We start from the raw sequence: 26,456 nt of genomic DNA, 5'->3' as shown, positions 1-26,456 counted from the left end.
TATTAATGCATATGCCAAACATAATCCAACACATCTTAAGATTGCCCATCCGCCCCTCTAAGACTCTTCAATACCGACACTTGAACCATGGTTGTGATTGGTGAAAGAAACTAGCAGTGACCATGTGGGAATCACCTACATGTAATTTGATGTCCAAAACTCTAACGAGCATTGCTTCTCCTAGCTGCCTCAAACTAGCGGGGCTCAAACAAATGTTCGGCTTTGGAATTTGGTGGAAGCAATACTCTGGGGCTCTGAGCATGTTAAACCAACAGGCAACAGATATTCATCCCAGAGAGAAACAAAGTGCCTTGTTGCTACATCCAAACACAGAAACCAGAAAGAGAAGACAGAGGTTCTCGAATGGAATTACACTTGGATTTGCATTGCTTTCCAGAATGAAAGAATTTTTCCTTAACATTTCGAGGAGAGCAAACAATCTCTCTCCCCACATTCCTTGTTGAATGCCAACTGGATTAGCCACTTAACACAGTAATCTGAGTAAGGCCAACTACACTTGAATCTGAAAGGGGGGCATCTGCGCTAACAAAACAAGTGCCATGCCACCAAACCCTAAACATGGAAAAAAGCTTATTCTACGACTCATCACATATATGTTACAGATACCCTAGAAGAAGATTCTCTGTCAACCTGCTAATTTGCACAGGGTGCTGGCTGGACACTAATCAATTAAGGCCACCGATACAGCCATCAGGGTAATCTCTTCATGTTACACTGCTGGGACAAATCTAACATGACTGCACTGTTTCAACTTCACAAGAGCTTCTTGCGACTTCCCTTGCAGGAGATCGACATAAGCAGCAGTGAGAATAGCTCTTGGATTGTTGGGTAATGTAGCTAGCGCTTTGGTTGCAAAGTGGTAGGCCTGATCAAGATTGCCTTGGATAGCAGACACGGTGGCAAAATTTACATAAAGGGTCCCACGTGCCTCTTCTGGCTTGAGGAACACAATACCTTGAGACTCTTCCACGGGCAGGTTATTGGAAGCCACCGAACCACCATTGGAGTCCTCACCATCTCCACTCTTCTCAACTCGCCACTTTTCTCTGTCCTCTTCACTGTATGGCAACTCAACGTTTCCATCTATAATGTAGACAGACAAATGTTCGGCTGCTTCTTTTGCCCGATTCAAGCGGCACAATGCCTCAGCCGCATATACATGGCCTAGAAAAATGTAAATCCTTGAACATTCTGGAAGCCTCAAAAGAGACTTGGCAGCAGATAGTGCTTTCAAAGGGTTTTCCAAGCTCAACTCCACATATGCCAGGTCTGCTAGAATAGCTTGCTTAATCATGTTGTTCTCTCTTCTGTATATATCTTGGTAAGCAGAGACTGAACTCTGTAGGGTGGTATTCGAACTTGCTCCCCCCTTTGATTCTTTTACTTCCCCATTCACATTAGCCGATGCAGAAATTACTGTAGCATTAGATGTTTTTGAATCCCCAACTGATAAATTCTTGTGGTTTGAGCTCTTCAGTGATTGGTTTGACTCGTCTTCCTCCAAGGATGAGTTTGACAAATCAGCCTTGGGTTGCCTTAATTCAAATCCATTTAATAAATGAAGAGCATTATGAAGACATTGTCGAGCAAATGGCATTGAGAGCTTTTGTTGGCTGTCACCACCCAACAACCCATCATCCTCTTCCACAGAATCCAAATGCCTACTTCTTGAGCTCCCATCTTCCAGAACTAGTTGTCTCCATTTCCCTTTTCCAACAACATGCAGTCTAACTTCACCATTAATCCCATTGGATCTCAAAAGTCCTTTTTCAAGTGCCAGTAAACAACATTCAGCAATCCGGAGCCATACAAGGGGCCGCTTGTGGAAAACTAAACTGGCCTTCTGGAAACAGTGAGCAGCAACCAAAGGTTTGCCACAGGCTAAGTACTGGAGCCCACAGTTGTACAGAATAAGGAGGGATTTATCCTGTGAGAAAGTTGAAAGCTTAAGAGGCTTCTCCGACCGCAGTGCTGAACTACTCTTCAGTGCCCTGGAAAAAAATATAGTTGCTGTGTGGTCCTTCTTTAGTTGATGGTAGATGCACCCAAGATTGTTGTTGAATATGCTTGGCATCCCTGATTCTGTCCTATTATTTGATGTCATCAAGAGCTTGATTGCTTTACGATGATTACCACGAGCAAATTCTAGCTGAGATTTCAAAAGCAATGCTGTGGAAGAATCTCTACCACGTGCTATGTTCATAGCTAGCTTAACTTCACGCTTTGCTGCCTTCAGGTTCCTTGCGAGAAGCAGAAGTCGAACCTTGTAGAGATGCAGCTTCAACTTCAAATCAACAGCAGGAGCAGGCCGATCAGCTGAGTTTCTCGATAAATCATTTGAAGATGGGAGGCCAGCTGTCCTAGGTATGTTCTGCCCACCAATATCTAGTGTTGACAGAAGAGATTCATAGTCAAGTGCCTCATCTGATAAGGTTCTCGCTAAAGGGTTTTCTGAAGCATTTACATTGGCAGCTGAATCTGAAGCAGATGCATCTGGAGCAGTTGAATTGCTTAGTGTAGATGAAGTCTTCGTTACTGGATTTGGAGGTTGATGTGTAGTGTTTCCATTGTCACCTTGACTAATATAACTAAAACCGAAAGCTTTTCCAATATACAGAATAACGTCCTGGACAGAGAATCACAAGAAAATTGTTTAGCATTTAACATTGGTACAAAGAAAGTTGAACTGTAGAATGCATAAAATTCAAAGGATAAAAAACATTAAAATAAGCATAAAATCAACATCATCATCAATGCTTTGCCTTGACACAAATAGTCAACAACATGAATTTTGTCCCCTATTCCACTTTATTGAGGGTCAACAGCATGAATTGTAATTTCAATTACCTTTCTTGTCACATATTCACACATTAGACTCTTTTCAAACTATCTAACAAATTGTATACTAGCTTTTGCATTCATTCTAACAAATTCCCAAGCTATCTATGCATCAGGTTTGGCAACTGTATAGAAAGTAAGATAACCATGAACTTCTCTCCCATATGGATAGCAGAACCCAAATTTCATCTTTAGTGAGTCCCCATCCAGGCACCGAGTTAACCCAAAGATCCCGAACCAAAATATCTTGACAAGCTCCACCAATGATCATTCCCAAAATATCACCTTCCATTAGGTAGAATCATGCTAGCTGATACCACTTCTATCAAAAGTTAGCCTAACCCATTCCTTATTCAGTTTATTCCACATGGACAAAATAGAATACAGAAAACCCAATATCCAATATGACGACAAAGGATTAAAAGGAAATGTAAACTTACATCGTTTGTCCATTGCAGAACAAACTACTATATGTACAGGAAACCAGTGTTTTAAAAGGTGTGGGAGGCATACACCTGGAGGCTTGATATCTGAATTTGACCAAAGTTGAGGAAGTTTAAGGCCCCATTCGATGCCACTTAACGCTAGAAAAAAGAGCACTTTAAGAGCATTCAGTTCCATGCTTAATCTTCAGCCTTAATGTCTCATCATTTTTTTATCAGCAAAGACGAATTTTATTTAAAGAGAACAAAGTTACAGTATTACAGTAAAAAGAGAAGCATAGTCATTGCTACACATAGTATTACAATAAAGCCCAAAAAGCTGCTGCCTGTAAACTCCCTGTTTGGCTAATGAGTCAGCCATCCCATTTGCAATCCTTCTGATCCATGCGAAAGAAGCATTGAGTTCCCTTATTAGGTTTTCAATCTCCCTTAGCGAATGTCTATAAATCCAAGGAGCATCACCCCTGGTGTTAGACCATGATATCACCAGTTTTGAGTCCCCTTCAACCTCCAAGATTTTAAAATCTGCTTGTTTAGCAAGTTTTAGGCCCTAAAATAGTGCTAATAGTTCAGCCTTTATTGAGTCACCTACCCCTAAAGGTCTTGAATACATTGGTAACACTTCGCTTGAGGAGTCTCTAAACACACCAGCAATGCCTGCCAATCCCAGGTTTCCTATAGAGCTCCCATCAAAATTCAGCTTGATTTTGCTAGGAACCGGGGGCTTCTATTCCATCACCATTCTTTATTTCTACTAAGAGGAGTATGCCACTTCTTTCCACGCCTTTATTATATCAGCTGTTGAGAAGCTTTGGAAGAGCTCGAGTGTTTTTACCCAGTGTGCAACTTTTATCTTTATGGTTTCCACAAGTTCTTCTTTTGACCTGTGCTTCTCATTGAAGATTCTTGCATCCCTTTCCTCCCATACGGTCCACACCACAGCCACCCTAACTGATTTCCACATAATTCTTCCAGTCTTCCATTTTTGGTTAGCTGCCTTAGAAAGTTTGGGTTGAAGAGGCTCACTACATCCTGAGGAATACTCCATCTGCAACCAGAAAGAGAACAAAAAGACTCCCAAACAAAGAGCACAAAAAGGCAATAGATCAATAACTGGGTTAGGGATTCACCATTTACATAACAAAGATATGCACACATGAGGGGAGAGGCATTTATGTGGCCTCCTCTTTTGAAACATGTTACAGGTGTTCACCTATTCAAGAAAAACCTCCCAGCACAGAGCTTGAATTTTGGGTGGAATGGACTTACTCCGGATCTCTTTTGCCGGGAAATTCTCTCCCCCAACAAAAGTCTGCACAAGAGTGTTGAAGAAAGAAGCACAGAAGAAGATGCCATCAGAAGAGGTAGACCAAACTCTAGTGTCCTCCATAGATTGAACCGGGAAGGCAGACTTAAGTTCGTCTAACAATCGAATGAGGGTCTCACACTTAGACATGCTCATGGACCGAGTAGCCCAATGGACTAGCCCGGCCCACCCCATTCTAAGTCGGGTTTGGACATTATTTTAGGCCCGTGGACTCGGGTTCGAGCCTAAAACACCGGGCCCGACCTCTTTTCAGGCCGGGCTCGGGCTTTCTCAAAAAGCCTGGCATGAGCCTGGGCCCAACTTGATAATATATGTCATATGATAAAAAATATACTTTATTTACTAAAAAGTATATATACAATATTTTTTTTGTGTTTCTCTTCCCTTTTTCTCAAGTAATAGTGAGATCTTTTATTATTTTTGAGTTTTAGGGGCTTTTAATATAAATAAAACACTTTTTATTAAATAAAAATGAAAAAAATCTATTTTCAAATTTCTGATCGAGCTTGGGCTAGGGCCCGAGCTTCGGGCTTTACATGAGGGTAGGGCTCAGGCTCGGGCCTAAACATATTCTATTGATACATGGGCAAAGCCCGGCCTGGCCCATGAACAGGTCTACTCACACTCATTATCCCTCAACCCCCTCCTAAAACCAAAGTCCCAACTTAGGACAAATTGAGAAAAAATAACAATTTGATATAGGTTATAACTTATAGTCAGATATTGAATAAAGTTTAGGGAAAAGGGAACAAAAAGAGTATCATCCAACCACAAATCTTCCCAAAAGAGTACCCTAGAACCACAATCCACATCAAACCTGATGAGATTCATAAAGATTGGATATACCTCTTGTATTGCTTTCCAAGCTCGAGGTTGATAAGGGAGCTACTGTTGCATCCCAGCCATTGTTCATCAGCCTGTAAATGCTTTCTATAACCTTGTGCCATAGGTCTTCCCAAAAGAGAACCCTAGAACCATAACCCACATCAAACTTGATGATGTTGATAAAGATTAGATATACCTCTTGCATTGCTTTCCAAGGAGAGCTTGAGGTTGATAAGGGAGCTACCTTTGCATCCCAAGCATTGTTCATCAGCCTGTGAATGCTTTTAACCTTGTGCCACAGCCTATCTCTTTCCAATGGAAACCTCCAAAGCCACTTTCCTAACAAATAAGTATTTCTTTGAACTAGGTTCCAAAGTCTTATGCCTCTTTTTCCTTTGTTTTGTTGCCTTAATGTCTAATTATATCATTACACATCTATTTACATATCTTTGTTTTTGTTTTCCAAAAATACCCTCAAAACACTTCTTTTACATTTGAGGACCCACATGCTGTGATAATTACCTTTTTCCTTCTTCCTTCTTTCTTTATTGTTAAACATAATAATAATAATAATAAAGTATTAGAAATAATATTAAACCAGCCGGAGTCCCCACCAGCCTTGTGTGTTTTTTTTTGTTCGCCACCAATACATTCTCACTATCACCTCTCTCGTTGTTGTAGCCATCCTCTAGTATGTCTTATATTATTATTAATTGATAATTATTCATTACTACTAACATAATAATTAAAAATAATATAATCATTATATTAATAATAAGGGTAAATTACAAAGACCCCCCTGTACTACGGGGGTCTGTGACAAAGACCCCCTTGTACTTTGTTTTGCGACAAAGACCCTCCTATATATGACTGTGAGACAAAGACCCCCTTCCGTTAGTCTTCCGTTGAAATCCACCGTTGCAATATTTTTTAATCTTCATACTACCCTTGTAATAACTATTCGGAGAAGAACACTGTTCATCTTCTCCGACCTCACGATACACGAACAACAATGAGGGTAGTTGTTGTAGGGGCGGCAAACTTCCAAAGTCCTCCCTCTCCTGTTGGTGAAGACGATCTAATCCATTCAAAAAACGTAGCATCAGTGATGCCAAACGAAAACCAGAGTCCAGAGGTATTCTGAAAATTTGTCTTAATTTCGTTTCGCCTCCTCGGAGCTCTTCCAGACTCTCTTCTCCTTCAACCTCCAGCAATACCAAGACTAATTGTATCCAACGAGCCTTTGTCGTTTCTCTCTCAATAGTCTTATCAGAATGGCTCAACAATTTGTGAAATCTATCGAAGATGGCTTGAAGCTCCCAAAGCGAATATACTTTGGAAGCGATCGTTCCGTTTCACCTCCAAGGCCAGTTGCAATGGAGAAATCTTCCCACACACTTCTTCCAACTACCCTGATGCTTTACGCGGTGATCTCTGATCCTGCAATTGTTGATAATCCGAATATTCCGAGCTACCAGCCTCATGTTCATGGCCGGTGTGATCCGCCAGCATTGATTCCACTTCAGATGAATGCAATTTCTGTGGAGGTGGCCTGCTATTTGGATATCGCGTTTGTTACGGTTAACGGATCGTGGCGTGTTCTTTGTGTTAAGGGAAGCCGGAGCTATGATATCCGCCTTGCGATCCCAATGAGTGAGCAGGTATCCTAGAAATTCAGATCCTTTGAAGGTATTTAGTTGCTTCATCCTTTTCAAGGTTGATGGAGGGTTCAACCTGTCTGTGAAAGCCAGTTGGTGATGACGATCTCATCACCAACAATAGCAGTTGATGGATGAGATCTCCAATCTCTCCACCCAGTCCAGCTGGACCTTGGCCACTGTTGCAGCCCTTGCTGCCTCATATGGTGGTCGAACAAGGGAGTACAGTCAGCTTGGTGGGGTGAAGCCAACCTTGATGATGTTTTTGGATTTGTTGATACATCAGTGTTGTCTCAATTATAGGGGCTCTCACTGAATGCTGCAGCATCCCAGTTGCAATCTCCGACTGGATTCCATATACGCGAAAGCATTAACCAGAAGCTCCTACCCAGATTCAACAAGCCTCTCTTCCTCTCCAGTGAGGACATCAACATCGTTTGGACTTGATCCCTCTGGTTCAGTAGTTGCAACAGTAATGAATTTGAGGTCAACTGCCTTCTCAAAGCGGAGTTAGAGCTTCATTGACCGTAATCCAGTGAATTGCCTCTCTGGTCTTCCTTCTATTGCTACCTCTGCTACTATGACATCTTCTACTCTCTCTCTCTCTCCATCTGCAAGGAACGAAAAACAAAGAAAATCGAGAAGAAGAAGGGGAAGGGGAAGAAGAGAGATCGGGGGAGAGAGGGAGGACTTCGGAAGTCCGTCGCCGCTGCTGTTCGTGTATCGTGATGTTGGGGAAGATGAACAGTGTTTTTCTCCGAATAGTTATTACAAGGGTAGTATGCGGATTAAAAAATATTGCAACAACGGATTTCAACAGAAGGCTAACGGAAGGGAGTCTTTGTCTCACGATCATAGTACAGGGGGGTCTTTGTCGCAAAACAAAGTATAGGGGGTATTTGTCATTGTTATTGTTATGTTATTGTTATTGTTATTATATAGGGATAAATTGTTTAATTGATATGTTAAAAGTCAAACAAGGTTTCTCCCATGTATGGTTAAAATAGTCAATTGCCACTTTTCAGAACTCAGCATTTAGATTTCTTGTTTTTATCAATAATTCAGCATTCAGATTTCAAAACACTCTCTGCATTCAGACTTCAAAACCAAGACAAGTTCACCAACTCCAATACACCTCCAAAGGTAATTATTACAGTTCCAGAGGCATTCATAGTTCAAAATTCAGTGACCGAACATGCCATAAGTTCAACTTTTGACCAAGTAAATTTCAATTCAGTTTGAAGCATTTCAGTGGAAGTTTAAAGTTGAATACCATGGTTTCTCACATGTATGGTTAAAATAATCAATTGCCACTTTTCAGAACTCAGCATTCAGATTTCTTGTTTCTATCAATAACTCAGCATTCAGATTTCAAAACACTCTCTGCATTCAGACTTCAAAACCAAGAAAAGTTCGCCAACTCCAATACACCTCTAAAAGTAATTATTACAGTTCCAAAGGCATTCATAGTTCACAATTCAGTGTGACCAAACATGCCCTAAGTTCAACTTTTGACCAAGTAAAATTCAATTCAGTCTGAAGCATTTCAGTGGAAGTTTAAAGTTTAATACCATGGTTGATAATTAACATTTTGCTTATTACTTGTCAAAAAAAATTAACATTTTGCTTATTGAAATTCTCTCAAACTTTTAACTCAACTAAAAGGAAACATAGAATCTAAGCAGAACTCTTGCATTATCCTATGCAGCAGGGCTGCAAATCGGATTGGACATGATAAGCCATTGGTTAAACATTACACAGTTATATTATGGACCTTTATGATTGGAAAAAGATCTAAAGATTCTAATTTCTTTTTCAAAGCTTACACCTCTAAATGCCTTAAGCTTATACCTGGTCTCTGCCCTAGACTTTTAAAACCCTTATCAGACCTACATGCCAATGCATGCATGGGAGAAAGCACCAAAGAACCAATGGAGTCTTGTTAGGGAGTACGCACCTCAAAAACCAACTCCACTTCAGAGGAAGTTCAATGTCAATACTCAATAGAGACAGCCAGCAAAAACTTATTGTTTAAATTGTCTCTAGTTATAAAAGATGTACACAAACTGATGGAACCAATTCCACTTGATATTGTGCTGTTACAAGAATCCAAACTGATGGAATTAGATGGGAGATGGGTGAGGAGTTTTTGGAGGTCTAGAGGTTTAGGTTGGAGCTCATCTCCTTCTTGGGGAGCCTCGGGGGGGATTGTAACACTATGGAGGGAGGATGTGGTGGAAGTAGTGGAAGAATTGATAGGCAGATTCTCAGTTTACATTAAGTGCAAGAATGTAGAAAATGGGTGTGTATGGGTCTTAACCAATGTTTATGGCCCTAACTCCTATAGAGAGAGGAATGAGATGTGGGAGGAACTATATGCAATTAAGGGGCTATGGGATGGTCCTTGGTGCCTGGGCGGGGATTTTAACGTCATTAGATTCTCTGATGAAACCAGTAATCCTCAACAGGTAATCTCAACAAGCATGAGGAAATTTAATGGTTTTATTGAAGATTGTGAACTGAAGGAAATACCTCTGCTGCAAGCCAGTTACACTTGGTCCAACCTTCAGGAAACCCCTTTGTGCTCGAAGTTGAATAGATTCCTTTTTAACCTTGCCTGGGAGAATAGTTTGGAAAACTTGGTTGCTAGGGCATTACCCAGGGTCACCTCCGATCACTGTCCTATCCAAATAGGAACTGAGTCTTTTCCTATAGGACCCAAACCTTTTAGATTCGAAAATATGTGGCTTACCCATCCAGATTTTGTGAAAAAAAGTGAAGGAGTGGTGGGGTGAGGAGGAGAGGGGGGTAAGATGGAAGGGGATCAAGTTCCACAAGAAATTAAAAAGGTTGAGAGCCAAAATAAAAGAGTGGAATAGAGATCAGTTTGGTAGAATTGAGGAGCAAAAATTGGGCTTAATCTCTCGAATAGAGAATTTGGATGTAAAGGAATCTCACAATGGGCTGACCGAGGAGGACAGAGTGTTAAGGAGACAATTAAAAAAGGAGTTGGAAGAAGTGTTATTGAGGGAAGAAATCAGTTGGAGACAAAAATCTAGACACAAGTGGATTAAGGAAGGCGATGGGAACACTAGATTCTTCCATGATTTGGCCAATGGGAGACGAAGAAAGAATTTTGTGACCAAGCTAGAGATAGGAGAGGAGGTGATTACCGACCAGGATGACATAGCCAAGAAATTTGTGGACCACTTCAAATCGATTTATAGAAGGCCTTTGAGTGAGAGAACAGTCATGGAAAGGGTGGATTGGCCAAGGATTGATGAAGGAGTGGCAAGGTGGCTGGAAAGGGATTTCGAGGAAGAAGAGATTAAGAAAGTTGTCTTTCTAATGGATAGATCCAAGGCTCCGGGTCCAGATGGCTTTACAATGGGTTTTTATCAAGACTGTTGGGAGGTGTTGAAAGAAGATCTAGCTTAAGTCTTTAAGGAATTTGCAGACAATCACACTATAAGCCCTGGAATTAATGCCACCTTTTTGGCCTTGATACCTAAGAAGAATGATGCCAACCACCCAAAAGATTATAGGCCTATTAGTCTGGTGACAAGCATCTATAAAATTCTGGCTAAAGTGCTCTCATTGAGAATCAAAACAGTCCTCCCTACCATCATTAGTGAAACTCAGGGGGCTTTCATTCAAGAGCGACAAATAACAGATCAGATCTTAATTGCGAATGAGTGTGTGGAGGAAATGAAAAGGTCTAGTAGGAAAGGATTCATTTGTAAATTGGATCTTGAAAAGGCCTATGATTTGGTGGACTGGGAGTTTCTATTAGAGGTTATGCAGAATGGTGGTTTTGGGGACATGTGGTGTAGTTGGATCTTTGGGTGTATCAGTACTTGTCACTACTCTATTCTGGTAAATGGTACGGTGAGGGAATTTTTTCCAGCTTGCAGGGGTGTCAGGCAAGGGGATCCACTTTCACCATTCCTTTTTACCTTAGTAGCTGATGTGATTAGTAGGATCATTACTAAGGCTGACAACGAAGATGCCATCAGGGGTTGGAGAATAGGGAGACACCAAGTCCCCGTCACCCACCTTCAGTTTGCAGACGACCTAATGATTTTTTGTGAAGGTTTTAGTGAAAAGGTAGCAAACCTAAAGGAACTAATAAAAGGATTTAAAAGTGTCTCTAATTTGAGAATAAATCTGGAAAAGAGTTGTGTAGCAGGTATAAATTTGGAGGTAGGGGAGGTAGAGGCTATTGCGGAGTGTCTTGAGTGTTCCACCTCTGCTTGGCCTATGTCATATTTAGGGCTTCCTTTAGGGGCAAATCCTAGGGAGAGTAGATTTTGGACCCCAGTGTTAGAAAAATTTGAGAAGAGATTAGTCTCTTGGAAGATGAACTATATTTCTTTAGGAGGAAGAATTACCCTAATAAGAGCTACCTTGGCTAACTTACCTACCTATTATTTGTCTGTCTTTAAGATACCAGTTAGGGAAGCTAGGAAGCTAGAGAAGCTGATGAGAGACTTCTTATGGGAGCCGGGACAAGAGAAAAATGATCACTTGGTTAATTGGGAAATTGTGTGCAGAAGTAAAGAAGAGGGGGGTTTGGGAATTGGGAGGGTAATTAGAAAGAATCAAGCTCTGTTAGGGAAATGGTTGTGGAGATGGCCTTTGGAAAGAGAGAGATTGTGGCATGAGGTGGTGGGAAGCATTCATGGGAGGTCAGAGAATGGATGGGATGCTGGTGTATCGAGGCAAGCTAACCTAGCAGCACCTTGGAAGGCTATTCACAACACCCTTCCTCAATTCCTCAATTTTATCAGGTATGAAGTTTGTTCTGGCAACTCTATCCTTTTTTGGGAGGATATTTGGGTAGGAGACTCACCGTTAAAGGATTTGTTCCCCTCGCTTTTTTCTATTTCTTTGTACAAAAAAAAAGGTGGTCACAAAATTTGTCTCACCCTTAGATCCTACTTGGGATTTTGCTTTTCGTAGAGGACTTAGGGATGTTGAAATTGAGTCTCTTTCTTTTTTGCTTGGGTGTCTTAATCAGGTTTGTTTGGATCCCTCCAAGCCAGATAAGAGGGTTTGGACTCCTAAACCCAATGGAACCTTCACTTGTGCTTCTTTTTTCAAGTCCATCTCTCAACTTTCTACTCACCAACCCTTTCCATCAAAAGAAATTTGGTGTAAGCCAGTCCCCCCAAAAATTATGGCTTTTTGTTGGGAAGTTTTCCATGGGAAAATAAACACTTTAGACAACCTACAAAAGAGAAGACCTTTTCTCGGTATTTCTCCTAATTGGTGTATCCTCTGTAGAGCTCACGGTGAGGATTGTTACCATCTATTAGCATCTTGTCCCTTTTCTGCAGACCTTTGGGCTTGGCTACTTTCATTGTTTGGGGGTAGTTGGAGTCTACCAGCAGAAGTTCACATGCTCTTCAACCATTCTACCTTTTATTGGCCTACAAAAATAGGGAGAATTATGTGGAGATGTGCTCGTGCTGCCTTGACTTGGACTCTTTGGGAAGAAAGGAATCTCAGAACTTTTCAAGATAAGGAAAGGAACAGCCAAGATTTGAAAGACTGTGTGTTAAACAGGGCAATACATTGGCTGAAGACCTTGGAAATCTTTAGTCAATTCTCCTTTAATGACATTTGGAGAAATTGGTTAGCAGTAGCAAGGTGCTCATCTTTAAAGGCCAAATCAATTACAAGTTGGTCTCCTCCACCTGAAGGCTCAATTAAGTTGAACTTTGATGGAAGCAGCATGGGTAATCCAGGATTATCCGGAATGGGGGGTGCTTTGAGAAATGAGAAGGGAGAGATTTTGTTGCTCTACTCAGGTCCTTTGGGAATTGGGAATTCCATCAGGGCAGAACTTTTAGCTGCTGTACAAGGGGTCCAATTTGCAAACCAGCTGGGGGTACAACAACTAATAATCGAGGGGGATTCCAAAGTGGTGGTGGGTTGGTTGAAAAATTCTGAAGAGGCTATGTGGCAATACAAGAATGAAATGAAGAAATTTAGTTGGTTGACAAGGAATATGTTGGTCATTGTACAGTGGGTGGGGAGATCAGCAAATACCTTGTCAGATGTGTTAGCTAAGCAAGGGGTAAATAGGGAAGAATTATTTTGGGCTCAGTTCTGATTCTTGTTTTTCTTTCCTAGTTTACTTGTAAGTTTCAAGGAGGGGCTGCAGCTCACGCCTCTCACTGGGATGATGTATGAACTCACTCTAATTTGCTTCTGAATCAATAAACTTACTATTATTCATCAAAAAAAGATGTACACAAATATAGTAGGGGTGGTTTGGTAGAGGAGCCATCAAAGTTCCAGTTCAAAAATTCCTCCTTTAGATTCATCCATATAGCTCTAGTCTGTCTAGCATTTGCAAAGAAAAAGTATCTTTTATTATTATACTAGGAACTGTGGTAAAGGTGCATTGTGTCACTTCTATGGAAGTGTTATTTATTTAACTTGAAACAAATTGAATTTCCACAACATTTTATATCAATAGGTGATCAAGCTTTGTTAGAGAATGGAAATATGAAAACTCAGAGGTACAAATATCTCCCATAAGAGAGAAAATCTGAGCCAAAGCTTTCTCAGCCACCCTTGGTTTCTCACATGCTACAATCCGTACAGGTGGGATAGCATCCCAATAAAATTCAGCCCTGTTTACTCATTCCTAGCCATAGCCAGTGAATCTACCAATGCATTTACAATCTGCCAACTCATTTGAGCAAGGAGATCATCTTCTGAGTTAGAGGTTTTGCCTCTATAAGTTAACAATGACACAACCAATCATAAACTGTTAAGCCCCCCTCCACTTTGCATTGTTATATCCAAGAGAATGAATTTGAGTCCTAGGAAAAGTGAGAGTAGCCCTGCTCTTACAGAGTTTCTATGCTATTACCTTGTGCAATTAGCAACAAAAAAAATTATGAAGATCCTATATCATTTTCTTTAAGCTATAACAAGTGAAATGTCTACTTAATCGGGCTAACTTGTGTAGGTTGCAATAAGAAAACAAATAACTTTCAAGTTTCAGCTAATTTAGAATAAAATAAAACAACCAACTAATCAGATCACATGTAACAAGTATAAGCTCTAAGAGAAGTCAAAAAGTATATAGAAATACATATATGCCCTAAGTATAGATCAGACGTTGATCTGGCATTAGCATTTGGAAAAGGTTAAAGTCACCTTTCAAATATTGAGCATTAACTAGTTATCTCTCTCCAACAAAATATCCAAACCTTGGACGTGCTTCATAGCTGCTATTACAATTATCAGCCATTTTGGAATAAACTTGGAATCCTTGAAGGATCTCATAATAGTGAATCCTTAACAGTATATAATGATTGTTTAGAAACATTCATGCCATTGGATCTCATATAGTGAACCCTTAACAGTATATAATGATTATTTAGAAATATTCATGCCATTCATGTTTGAACTTACTGCAGCTTTTGATGCATCATTGGAAGCCAGTGCAACATCCAATAACAAAAGGCATATGTGAAGAGCTGTTGTCTGCATGCAGGAAAACAATTAGGAGGATAGAACAATCCTCAGATCAATCACATATTGTAAAAAAATATACAATACCTCATCTATGGGCTCTATATTTTGATACAGTGATTCTAGAACCGATAATGCATTTGCATATTCATGAAGATGGAACAAGATGACCGCCTGTATTCATCAATAGAGTAAAACCAATGAAGCAACAAACCATCTGAAAATATCCTTGAAAACAAATCAAATATAAAATTACTTCCAAATGCTAAAAGTATGCATATATCAACAAAACATACAATGTTCAGTGTTGCAACAGAAGTGTCAAATTCATCTGCATAGGCAATACTGGTACTATTTGCAGAAGAGAACTGATGTGGTGACGTAACACTTCCTTTTGATCCTGAACTGACATTATTTCCAAGACTGCTAAGAGTGTCTATCTGTTCGCCAGATGCACGGACAAGCTCTTCACTCCTCTTCTGAACCATCATTAAAGAAATCAAATGAAAGGTAAGTATGGTTCAAAATCTTGTGACTCGATTCAAATCATGAATCACAAAGGTTTTCATTTAAATCTTATTCTACATCCTTTTCTGCAAAATCATACAATTAATCAATTATCATTTGAATCCTATTATTAAAAATCAAATTAAGATTTATCATTTATACCATTCATCCAATTTAAATCAACCCAATTTTTTATAGGATACACCGATAAAGTAACTTTTTTTTTGAACAATCACTGATACAGTAACTTTCATTCAATTAAATTAAGAATTTGCAACTGCCACCACCCAAAGAGAGGATGGTGATCTGTCAAGATAACCCAGCCTTACAAACAAGCCCAAAACAAAGCCCTTTTCTAGTAAGGGCTTTATAACAAGTGTCTCTTGAAAAATTTTCCTGCACCTGTCCTCTAAAATTTTCCTGCAACTGTTTCAATTAGCCAATGATCAAGATGCAGCGGTTGCAGATTACTACGAGTCTATTGGGAATGTTATTCTTTGGATTCCAACTTTTCAAAGGAGATTTCAGGATTGGGAGATTGGGAATTTTGCTGAGTTGCTTGGGCTTCTGTCAGCTCAGGTGATGGATGCTAGCAGAGAGGGCAGTTGGATCTGGAATTGGATTGCAGATGGGTTTTTCAGTTCCATCATCCAAAATTTGGAATTCCACCTCCCCTTCAAAAATCAATGCTTTAGTGTGGGCTGCTGCTCTGGACAGGTACTTAACCAAAGTTTGCTCAGGAGGGGATGCAGATCCCAGAACAGAGTTGTATTTTTTGTGGGCAGAGTTCAGAGGATTCAAGTCATCTTTTCCTCCATTGTTCCTTTGCCTCCCAACTGTGGTGGCGTTATCTTTCAGCTCTGGGGATGAATTGGGTCATGCCTAGTAATACTTTGGACATTCTGTGGGATGGGATGTTCAAGGGCTTTCTAAGTTTGCATGCTGTGTTTGGAATTCTGTTCCGGCTGCTGTGATTAGTACTATCTGGGCTGTAAGGAACAGAAGTATCTTTCAGCAGACATCTAAGAAAGTGGAGTTAATTTCCTTTTCCTTTGGAAAGCCAGTGTCCTGGATTTCTGCAGCTAAAGGTCTTCAGTAGCATAATCTGGTGGCTTCGCTGAGACCAGAAATCTGTGGAAGTTGCAAATTTGCTGTTTGTTTTTGCTTGTGCCCGGCAAAAGTCTTTTTCCTTGGGAGTCTGATGTATTTTGTTTGTTCCATTAATAAAAGCCATCTTACCTTTTTCCAAAAAAAAAAAGTCTCTTAAAAAATGAGAAGAATTAAAGAAATATCAAAGTGGAGGGCTAATTCCTAATTGATTTTCCATCATCTCTAGGTTAAAGAGCCATTGTAGTTGACTACTTGACTTCCAAGTTGAACTTGATTACATCTTAGGCTTCTAATGTAAAGTGCTTCTAGACACTAGTTTTAATTTTTTTTATTAACACTGCCGGTGTGAGCTTGTCTTATAATGCTAGTCCCAAGCCAGAATAAAAGAGGAGGGTTGCGCCAAATTGCAAGCTAGCATTGAAAACTTTTGCCAAACTCCTATGGTCATGGATGATCATTTTTTTGGGGGGGTGGAGGAGGGTTGAAATAAATAAAAGTAATTTTAACTTACAATATCATTCACAATTAAATTCAAGTCAACTTTCTATATTATTTACAATGCAATTACAATTTTCAAAACATTGAAAGTAAGAATAGTCCATAATCCTTTTTGTCAAGTGTAAAATATAAATCGACAAAGCTCAGTGGGCGTTATAAAGCTGAATTTTGATGGATCAGCCTTGGGAATCCTAGATCATCTGGAATAGGACGATCATTTAGGGATGAAGAAGGCAATACCATTGCTATGTACTTGGGTCCAATTGATGTAAGGGATCCAACAAGAGTTGAAATCTTGGCTGCAATGTTTGGAGTAGAGAAGGCAGTCGGAAAGGTTATTAATTGAAGAAGATTCAAAGACTGCAATAAGTTGGCTGCAGAGGAGGGTTCCATGGAACTACAGAAATAAGACTAAAAAATTCAAATGGATAACAAGAAATATGCATATAGGGGTTATATGGGTCCAAAAATCTGCTAATAATTAGGGTGATTCACTTGCTAGACAAGGGGTAAATAGGAATCTCAGTTGTAATGTAATTTAATCAGAGTGAGATAGCATAGGGTATGCTCTCAAGGCTTCTTTGTAAATTTGTACAATATAAGGGGGTAATTCTTTTTTTTGATGAATTATAAGGGGGTAATTCTTGTACATTTTGTTTGTAAATTTAATAAAATGCTTCGGTTGCCTATCAAAAAAATGGATTTTACATGCTTATATGTCCATAAGTTATAATATAATGTGCAAAAGACATTTGTTTAGATATCAAATCTGAAATATTTATAGTATAATTGAAAATTTTGCACTAATATAGTCAAAAGTCAAAAATATGTCCAATGCGACAACATTCTATGATCAATACTTGATAGATGTAACAGGACAAATTTAACAAAGGGAATGTCAAGTGATAGTGAAAAAGACAAAGGGAATGCAAAGAACAATAGTTCAAATAGGAGGAGGGAATAGAAATAATGGACATATTACAAACAGAATGTCATGCAAAACAGTTTCCCATGAATGGACTATGGACATTAACGAAAAATGCTACAGTCTAGTAGCACTTGATACTAGTTACTCTAAACAACCAAACAGTTAAATCAAGGGGTCAAAAAATGTGGCATGTCACACACGCATACAAAAATATGTCTTGATAAGGAACAAGGACTAATGTAATTGTGGGCATTATTTAAAAATCAATTATTAGAAAAAACGAACATATTACACCAAACTCATTATCAAAGTTGAGATACTATTGGATCTGAAACTCTTCAATAGAGATTTGCAGAAACAGAGCCTCATGATATTTCAGGATAGGAAAAAAAAAAGGATGTTGTACCCAAAAAAAAAATAATAATACAAAAAAAAGGATGGATTCTATCAGCAAAAGCTGGACCTTGTTCCTATGAAGAAAATGTTTGTGTGAGATGTTGAAAATTTTCCAACAAGGAGAATAAAAAGAAAAGGTATTGTTGGAGAAAAAAAATAATACCAATGACTACATCTTTTCACATACCTTAACCTTATTGAGAACTTCAAGTAACTTCCTTGGATCAAAACAACCTTCCTGAAAGTACTCTGCAACAGCAATATTATGAAGAACCTGCAACATATACATATATTTTGATAAAAATTTTACAAATGAAAGTAAAGAGCATAACACTTGGCCTTTGAGATCTCTCATAAGAGCTTAGCCTTTTGAACATCATATGAATCAGGTGATTTCATTCTATATTAAGCCTTTAATGGTTACAAACTACAAAATTAATACTGTAATATAATCATAAATCAGAAAATACCATAATGGAACCAATACTACCAAATACATAATCTGTTAATTCTATTACATATTTTAAGATCACAAGTACTGCATTTAAAAAAAAAAAAAAAAAGATCGCAAGTACTGCTACAATTAGGTCCCAAAATGCTAAAGACAGCCTCAAGGAGATAGTAATCTCTAAACAAATAGTGTATTTTTGTGTCTTTTCATCATTTCATGTATGGTGTATCTCCTTTTGCTTTATGGGCATTTGGCATCCTTTGCTCTTCCTTTGTTTCTTTAGGGATGAAAAGCTTTTATATTTTTCCCTTCCTCTTTTCTTAAAAGTAATCATCATCATCATCCAAGCCTTATCGCAACCATATAGGGTCAGATACATGAATCCTGTTTCACCATTCCATTCTATTTAATACCATATCAATTGTTAAATTATGGGCACTTAAGTCATTTCTAACTACTTCAACCCAACCCTTTTTGGTTTACCCCTATCCCTTTTAGCCCCTTCAATCTGGAACAGATCACTTCTCTTACAGGTGCTGTTTGTGGTCTTCTATGCACATGAGCAAACCATCTTAGTCTACTTTCTCTCATTTCGTCACTTAATGGAGAAAATTGTAGGGCTAGCCTTACAAATAGCATACTCTAAGACCCAGTTGGATATTGACTGATAGGATCCACTACTTTCCCGGTAACTGCATGCTTTTGTCATCTTTCAACTCCAGTATAGTTATTTTTTGTGTCAATTTTAAAAGTGAGATGCACAACTAAAGTGCAAGAAGCTCCTAGAGCATCAGTTACAAGGCGCAAGGCAAGGCACATGCTGGACAAAGTGAGTCAACCGTTTTGGGGGAAAATTCAAAAAGAGACACCTAATATACAAAAATATGCAAATCTAAATTCTAGAAAAAATAAATTATACAAAAAAACTATTAGCTCAATTGGTTACAGCATCATGACATTACATGAATGGTGTACTTCGCAATGTTCAAGTCCTACATAGGTTAAACTGCTTAAACTCTAAACATTATAGGAATATAGGTACACCTTATAATATAATCAATTATCTATTCGGCATTAAATTTAAGGTTAACTAATCAAAATATAGCAACAAGCTAGATGAGGTGCACTTGACTTCAGGTGAGATGTATGCAACAAAATAAGCCTTGCCTTTGAAATTAGGCATGCTGCACATTGGCAGATGGGCTTGCCACTTGCCAAGCAGGGGGGGGGGGGTCAATAGTGATCAGTTTTTTGAGGGACAGTTGTAAACAAAGTAAATGGTAAAAAGATAAGCTGGTAGTTGCTGCCAGAAGAATGATAGGGATGGTTGGCATGTAATCTGTATTCTGTAGATCACTTTTTCATCATACTCGTCAAATCTAACATTTTTTATCAATAAGTAAATCTAATATTACCGATCAAAAAATTGCATGCTGCACACTTTAAAACAGTGGTTTACACAACCCTCAACTTAATTCAAAAAATCGAATCCCAATTATATAGGGTCAGCTCTATGTAATTGTAATCCAATGTATAATAATGACTTTTTACCAGTAACCAGATCAGAGATTTTTTATTTATTAATAATAAGAAAAATGCAAAGAAATACACAACAGCTGAGACTTAGTTCACCCCAGAACCAATTAGCAGATCAGTCCCCCAAAAAACAAGGATTAAAATATCGATATAACTGTACCGGTGCATCCAGATATGCATGGATACACTAATACAAAAAACATTTTTAAAAAATTTAAAACTTTAAAATACTCTGTTGGAGGGTCCTAATGATTGTAAAATAAAAAAAAAAGTAAAAAAATAAAAGAAAGTGATTATAGATCATATCGATGCACACCAATACCCAACTTTGAGTATTGGGTGTTTGAATATTTTAATCCTTGACACACACAACCCCAACTTTACTGTCCATTGTACATTGCTTCTCGAGTGAAACAATGTCCAGACAAGGCATCTCTCTAGCGTACTGACATCAGACATACGTACTTACCTAATATGACAACAGATACTGGACGGACACTTTTAGAGTATACTTTGAAAAATTAACACTTCTAAAAATATGAAAATTGCTATGCTTTAACAAATCATACTGTTAAAAAAAGCTTGCTTATATTAGAAGTTAATAAAACTTGGCAAGATATTAGTGCTGAGAAATGGTTCTTAGATTCAAAAACTACAAATAAAAGCATGATATAAACATATTAAATGGGACAACCATATTCGCATCATGTCTACGATCCTAGGAAATAGATCATACCCCTTTTCCCCATATCCATGTCTGACAGAACTCAGCCAGTTCCACAGCGGGATCAGACTCGTGCCCATAAGAACCCTGCTCTAGTTCAGCCTACAGTATAAATACTATTTTAAATGGAGCAAAACTATAAGAAACTACTCAAAACATTTCCTCAAAGTGGCTTCTGGGTTGAGCAGTAACTCAACAGTATAAATACTATTGTAAACATACTACATGGGATACCCATACACATATATCACAGTAATGTCATCCAAGTCCTTGAAACCTCAAAATACCAGATCCATATAATTCCACGATCATTAGTTCTTAATTAATCAAATATGTTGGTTTTAGGAAATATACTCCACTTGCCATTTTACTGAAGCTCAACCTTTCCAGTGTGTCATATACATAGATACACAAATACATAATGTATATGTATACATATCTTAATTTTAAAAAAAAAAAGAAGTTAAATGATTATAACTTACATGGATCTTTCAGTGATGCTAAATTTGAAATATTGACATTTTAGGCATTAGGTTCATACTTGACTCATTTGGCATGAAAATTGTACTCTCTTACATTGCAACAGAGTGAGGGGGGAGAGAGAGAAGTGAAGGAAAAAAATGAAATGTGAACAAATTTTTTATTGATAACTGAAAAGCTGGTAAAACAAAGAATTAAAAAGCAAGGTCTCAGAGAGACCCAATATACGGGAGGAGACAAAAGAAAATCCCTCACTATGTTAGGGGCAGAAACAATAAAAACCTATAAGTATGACCCTTATGCCAGTAAGGAAGTTGTCTTAGAAATTCTGGATATTAGGTTAAATTTGGTTTAAAATTTTAAATTCTCTAATTATTTGGGAATTGACTACTTCTGTAAATCTTATTATCATGGCTAAATTTACATTCATATTAAGTACTATCCTAGAATTGAATTAAATGAGGCTTGGTGGCATCGGACATCTACTCGCTCAATCATAGACAGATTGTGTCCTAAAATTTTAAAATTTTAAAGACCTCCCAAAGTCGAAGCCTCTCAGGCCAAATTAGTAACCATGGTTCTATTGAGCTACCACCTTAAAAATGAAGCCTGCTCCTTCTATCAATCAAAAGAATAACAAGGTAACAGGTAACTTCTTCGTACTTGTAATCACATTAATTATCTTTCCTCCTTTCGCACCAGTTTCCTCAACTATAACTTCCAATTAGATCACCTAGGAACTAGGTAACACAGAACAGAAAACATTGAACTAAACAATTGGAAAGTTTCTTATAGCTCGCCCCTGACAAATACACAAGTTTTTGAGCCCACAATGTAACAGATTTTACTGGAAGGCGTTGGATGACGTTCCTCTAGCCAAGCTTAATACAGACATCAGTTTTTTTCAATTGAAAAATAACCAATCTTATCAAGCAGAGCTGAATACTAATGAACGCCAAAAGCAAAAAACAAAAAACAAAAAAAAAAAAAAACAAAATTCAAAAATATGAATTCATTTCTTTCTTTGAATAGCATAAATTAAATATGTAACATTCTACAACGACAATGAATGCATACTCCAAAAGCAAACGGGAGGATCAGAAAGCGACTCCGCCTGTATCAACCGAAAAGTTTCAAAAAAGTCGACTAAATTTCTCAAATGAAAACAAAAGAAAAGGACGAAATAAGCTTCTGAGGTCGCTATTTCATCAAATTGACGCAAACGAACGGAAAAAGATTAGAACTTCCGGAACCTCACCTTTGGATCGTCTTCCTTCTTCTGCAGCAGTTGTTTCAACACATCGATGCATTCCGTAAACCTCCGCGATTGAAACAACAAAGCAGCTTCCTTAGCGAGCCCGGCCGTGACGGATAGAAGGCCATCTTCATCCGCCGGGGAGCCATCTCTACTTGCAGCCGCAGCCGACGACGATGAATCTCGCGAATCCATTCACAGATCGAACAAGGTACAATCGAATCTCAGTTCAAGAACCAGGAAACCAGAACCCCTCCTTATCTTGTCGAATCTCAGTTCAAATGGCGTCAAGCTCGCTTTGATTTCTGTATAGAGTGGCCAAGGGTTTCCTCTTCCATTTCAGTGTCCAAATGGAGCAGAAAGGAGTTCCAAGAGGCTAGGGTTTCAAATACGCTGGTCGTTAAACGCCCCTGATTTGCAGAAAGAGAGAGAGGTCGATACAGACCGGATTAAATGGATGTGAGAGATATTGGATTAGACAGAGAGAAAAGAGTAAGGGGAATTGAAAAAGAGAGTGAGGGAGGTTTTTTCCTCTTTTACGCCTTTTCTGCTTGTTGGGTTTCGCTCTCGCGTTTTGAGTTGTGGGTCAGCTAGCAAGTAGCAAGTGAAGTCCCCTTCCGGCGCCTAGGGATGTCAACGGGTCGGATTCAGTACGGCTTTGGTCTGGCCCTACCCGACCCGATTTCACTTCAATCGGGTATGAAGTGAAGTGCCCTTGGGTACACTTGTACCTAGAGATGCAAACGGATCAAATCCGATCCGACATTGTTAGTGTTGGATTCGATCATAGATTTGATTTGAATTTGAATCTTATTGTAAGCATATTTTCGAATCTGATCCAATCTGACTTGTTTTCTTTAAAATTTAATAAATTAATAAAAGAAAATAAAATATACTAATTTAAATAAAATAAAATAAAAAATACAAGTATTTTTAAATTATTTTCATCATATATATACATGTTTTTTATAAAAAAAATAAATAATATAACAATTTTATAAAATATATTTATAAATAAATAACATATATATATGTATTATATATTTATATTTATAAATATATAATATATATTGGATTGGATAGGGGTGATCCAAATCCGATCTAATTTCTGATCGGATCCTATCATCTGATCCGATCCAAAGATCGGAATTCGACCAAAAATGATCTAATCTCGATCCATTTGCACCCCTACTTGTACCTATTAGGCTCAGTTTGGAAGGCATATAAATACAAATACGTACAGTGAAAATACATACAAAATACAGCCCTATCTGACTGAGTGTCACTTCAATCCGGATCAACATAATATAAAATATAAGGTTTCGCACTCTATATATTTGTATTTATACTTCTTCCTCTGGGAAGAATACAAACTACAAATATGTAAAGTATAAATACATATAAAATAAAGGGTCATTTACTAAAACACCCCTATAGTTTCATAAATTTACTAAAACCTACCCTATAGTTTGTCTTATTAAAACATCCCCTATAGTTTGCAATCAATTTACTTAATCCGCCTTCTATTAGATGAAAGTGGAAAATGATAGTTTAACACTAGCATCCATTCAAATAAATTTAATCAAACAAAAATACAATTTTTTTCCCTAGTAAAACAGGGACAAGCACTCTATTTTTCTCTATTTGGTCAATTTTGTTTTCTACACAAAAAAAGTGTTAGAGGTAATTTGGAATAAACAACTATGGATCCATACCCTTGAACATTTTGCACTCAGTTTATGGGTACTTTTGGAATAAACAATCATGGTTCCATGCCCTTAAACACTTTTCATTTAGTTTAGGTGAACATGTTACTATTTTCATATGGCAAAACAAATAGTTCTTAATGAAAGGTCATTAAGTAACTTGGTTGCAAACTATAAATGATGTTTTAGTAAAATGCAAAGTATAGGGTAGGTTTAAGTAAATCTCTAAAACTATAGGGGTGGTTTAATAAATGACCCTAAAATACAAAATACAAGGTTTTATTTATATTTGTACTCCTTCCAAACTGAGCCTAGAATGATGTTTGTTGAATGGTATTTATTGAAAATAAAAGTATCAATATCCATTGTTCAAATTTATCATACTTAAAAACTATAGAATCCAACATATTGATACTTTAATCCTTGAACCTAATCTTACCCCCAAAATAGATTATGTCCCGACACTAACCCAATAGGGTTGGAGGGTTGGATCAATGTGGATCTACCACGTGAACCAACCCATTAGCATCATTAGCCACTTTGGTTTCATTTGGATCCCATTTGTTAGAGTTGCAACTTGGGCTGAGTTAGCCTAAACACAACTCAAAAAGGTTGAGTTGATTTCGGTTAAGGTTAGAGTTGAAAAGTATGAACCTGATTTAACTTCAAATTGGGTTAGAGTTAACTTGAACCAACTTAACTTTATGTTTATATGTAAAAGGGAAAATCTATGATGTGGTATGGGAAGAGTTTTGACCAATCAAATCCCACCCATGAATTTTGATAAATAACACCTGATTGGCTACCATGTTTATGATTCCAATTGACTGGTCATAAGCTTTTTAGATATCATATCTTTTCTATATCATAGTCGAACCCTATGTAAAAATATTATATAAACATTTGTTATCTTGTTTATATTGATTTAACTTTATATTTTGTTTGACATAATTAATGTATAATTTTTTATATATTATGTTGATTACTTGCACTTTTTTACTTTTTAAAGATTTACTATTTATCTATCATATCATTGATTAATCCATTTGACCCAAACCACTAACCAACCACCCAAAAAGAAAAATAGTTTGATAGAATTATTTCTTATGTATAAAATTATTTTGTATTACATTTCCATCATTGATAAAATTATTTCTTATGTATAATACTTATTTTTGTTCAATATAATGAATGTATAATATTAGACGTGTACCCAATATTTTATTTTTTATAAATATATTACATTAGATATGTGCCAAAATGTTTCTCTATTTTTTATTTTTGTGATTATTTGTATTTTTTATTTTAAAAAAATTATTATTTGACTATGACATCATTTAATTTCTAGATTAATTTTAAATTTGGCATTCCATTTTCAGCATTAATATGAATACTCCTTACACTTCATACTTTTTTTGTTTAGTATAATGAATATACAATATTAGAGATATGCCCAATTCTTTTTATTTTTATTTGTATTATATATTTAATTTATTTTATTATTTAATTATGACATTATTTACCATTTGACTCCATATGGTAGAATTGCTTACCCACCACCGGGAGGGAAAAATGGTTTTATTTTTAAATTCCCATTTTAAAATATTTATTTTTATACTATTAAAATTAATGTTATGGGTTTAATTAATAGAACTTAATGATGAGAAAAATATATCTGAAATATAGGATTTAATGAGAGAATATACCTTAGATATGATATTTAATGTGTGAAAATAGGAAAATAATTTTATTTCCAATTAATTTTAATTTTACATCATTAATAAAATTATTTCTTATTTATCATACTTATTCTTGTTTAGTATGCAGAAGATATGATGTTAAAAATGTTTATATTTTTTAATTTCTATTTTTTTTGTATTTTATCTATTTTTTTATTTAATTTTGACAACATGGATTGTCCCATTTGACCCAAAATGATTTAATTTCTTACCACCACCTAGATGAAAACACTTTTTCAAGGTATATTTTAAAAGTATAAGTTTTTGTGTTATTGAAATTATCAATTTATTATATATGGATTTAATTTAATGATGAGAAGAAACAAAAATGCCCTAAATATAAGATTCAATGAAGGTGAATGCAAGTTAATACCTTAAATGTTGGATTTAATGAGAAGGGATTGAAAGCATTAATATATTAAAATTACTTATTTTCAAGTCATTTAATATCAATAACCAATTACCCTATTTGCCTTCTTTTTCCGAATAAATTTAAATATGGAAGGATAAATTTTGTCCT

The 26,456-nt window shown here is 37.1% G+C and overlaps 1 protein-coding gene across 2 annotated transcripts; it reads right to left on the bottom strand.

Moving 5' to 3' along the window:
* Positions 1-356: 356 nt before the first annotated feature.
* Positions 357-23,085, bottom strand: LOC104592499 (uncharacterized). 2 transcript variants are annotated; one of them, XM_010251902.2, is made up of 6 exons: positions 22,495-23,085; positions 18,233-18,319; positions 14,903-15,085; positions 14,694-14,780; positions 14,547-14,618; positions 357-2,647 (listed from the first exon to the last, which is right to left on the bottom strand). In XM_010251902.2, the coding sequence occupies exons 1-6, from the start codon at positions 22,684-22,686 to the stop codon at positions 731-733; spliced, it is 2,538 nt and encodes an 845-aa protein (XP_010250204.1). In that variant the 5' UTR covers positions 22,687-23,085; the 3' UTR covers positions 357-730. The 2 variants fall into 2 exon arrangements, with proteins under 2 accessions (XP_010250204.1, XP_088749241.1); XM_088893115.1 differs by having other exon boundaries at positions 14,903-15,082; positions 22,495-23,060.
* Between the last annotated feature and the right edge of the window lie 3,371 nt (positions 23,086-26,456).

This window comes from Nelumbo nucifera, chromosome 8, assembly GCF_055504915.1.
Source record: "Nelumbo nucifera cultivar China Antique chromosome 8, China Antique-T2T, whole genome shotgun sequence".
NCBI classification, from domain to species: domain Eukaryota; kingdom Viridiplantae; phylum Streptophyta; class Magnoliopsida; order Proteales; family Nelumbonaceae; genus Nelumbo; species Nelumbo nucifera.
Note: the sequence above shows the minus strand (reverse complement) of the source record. Positions and strands in the feature narration are given on the sequence as shown.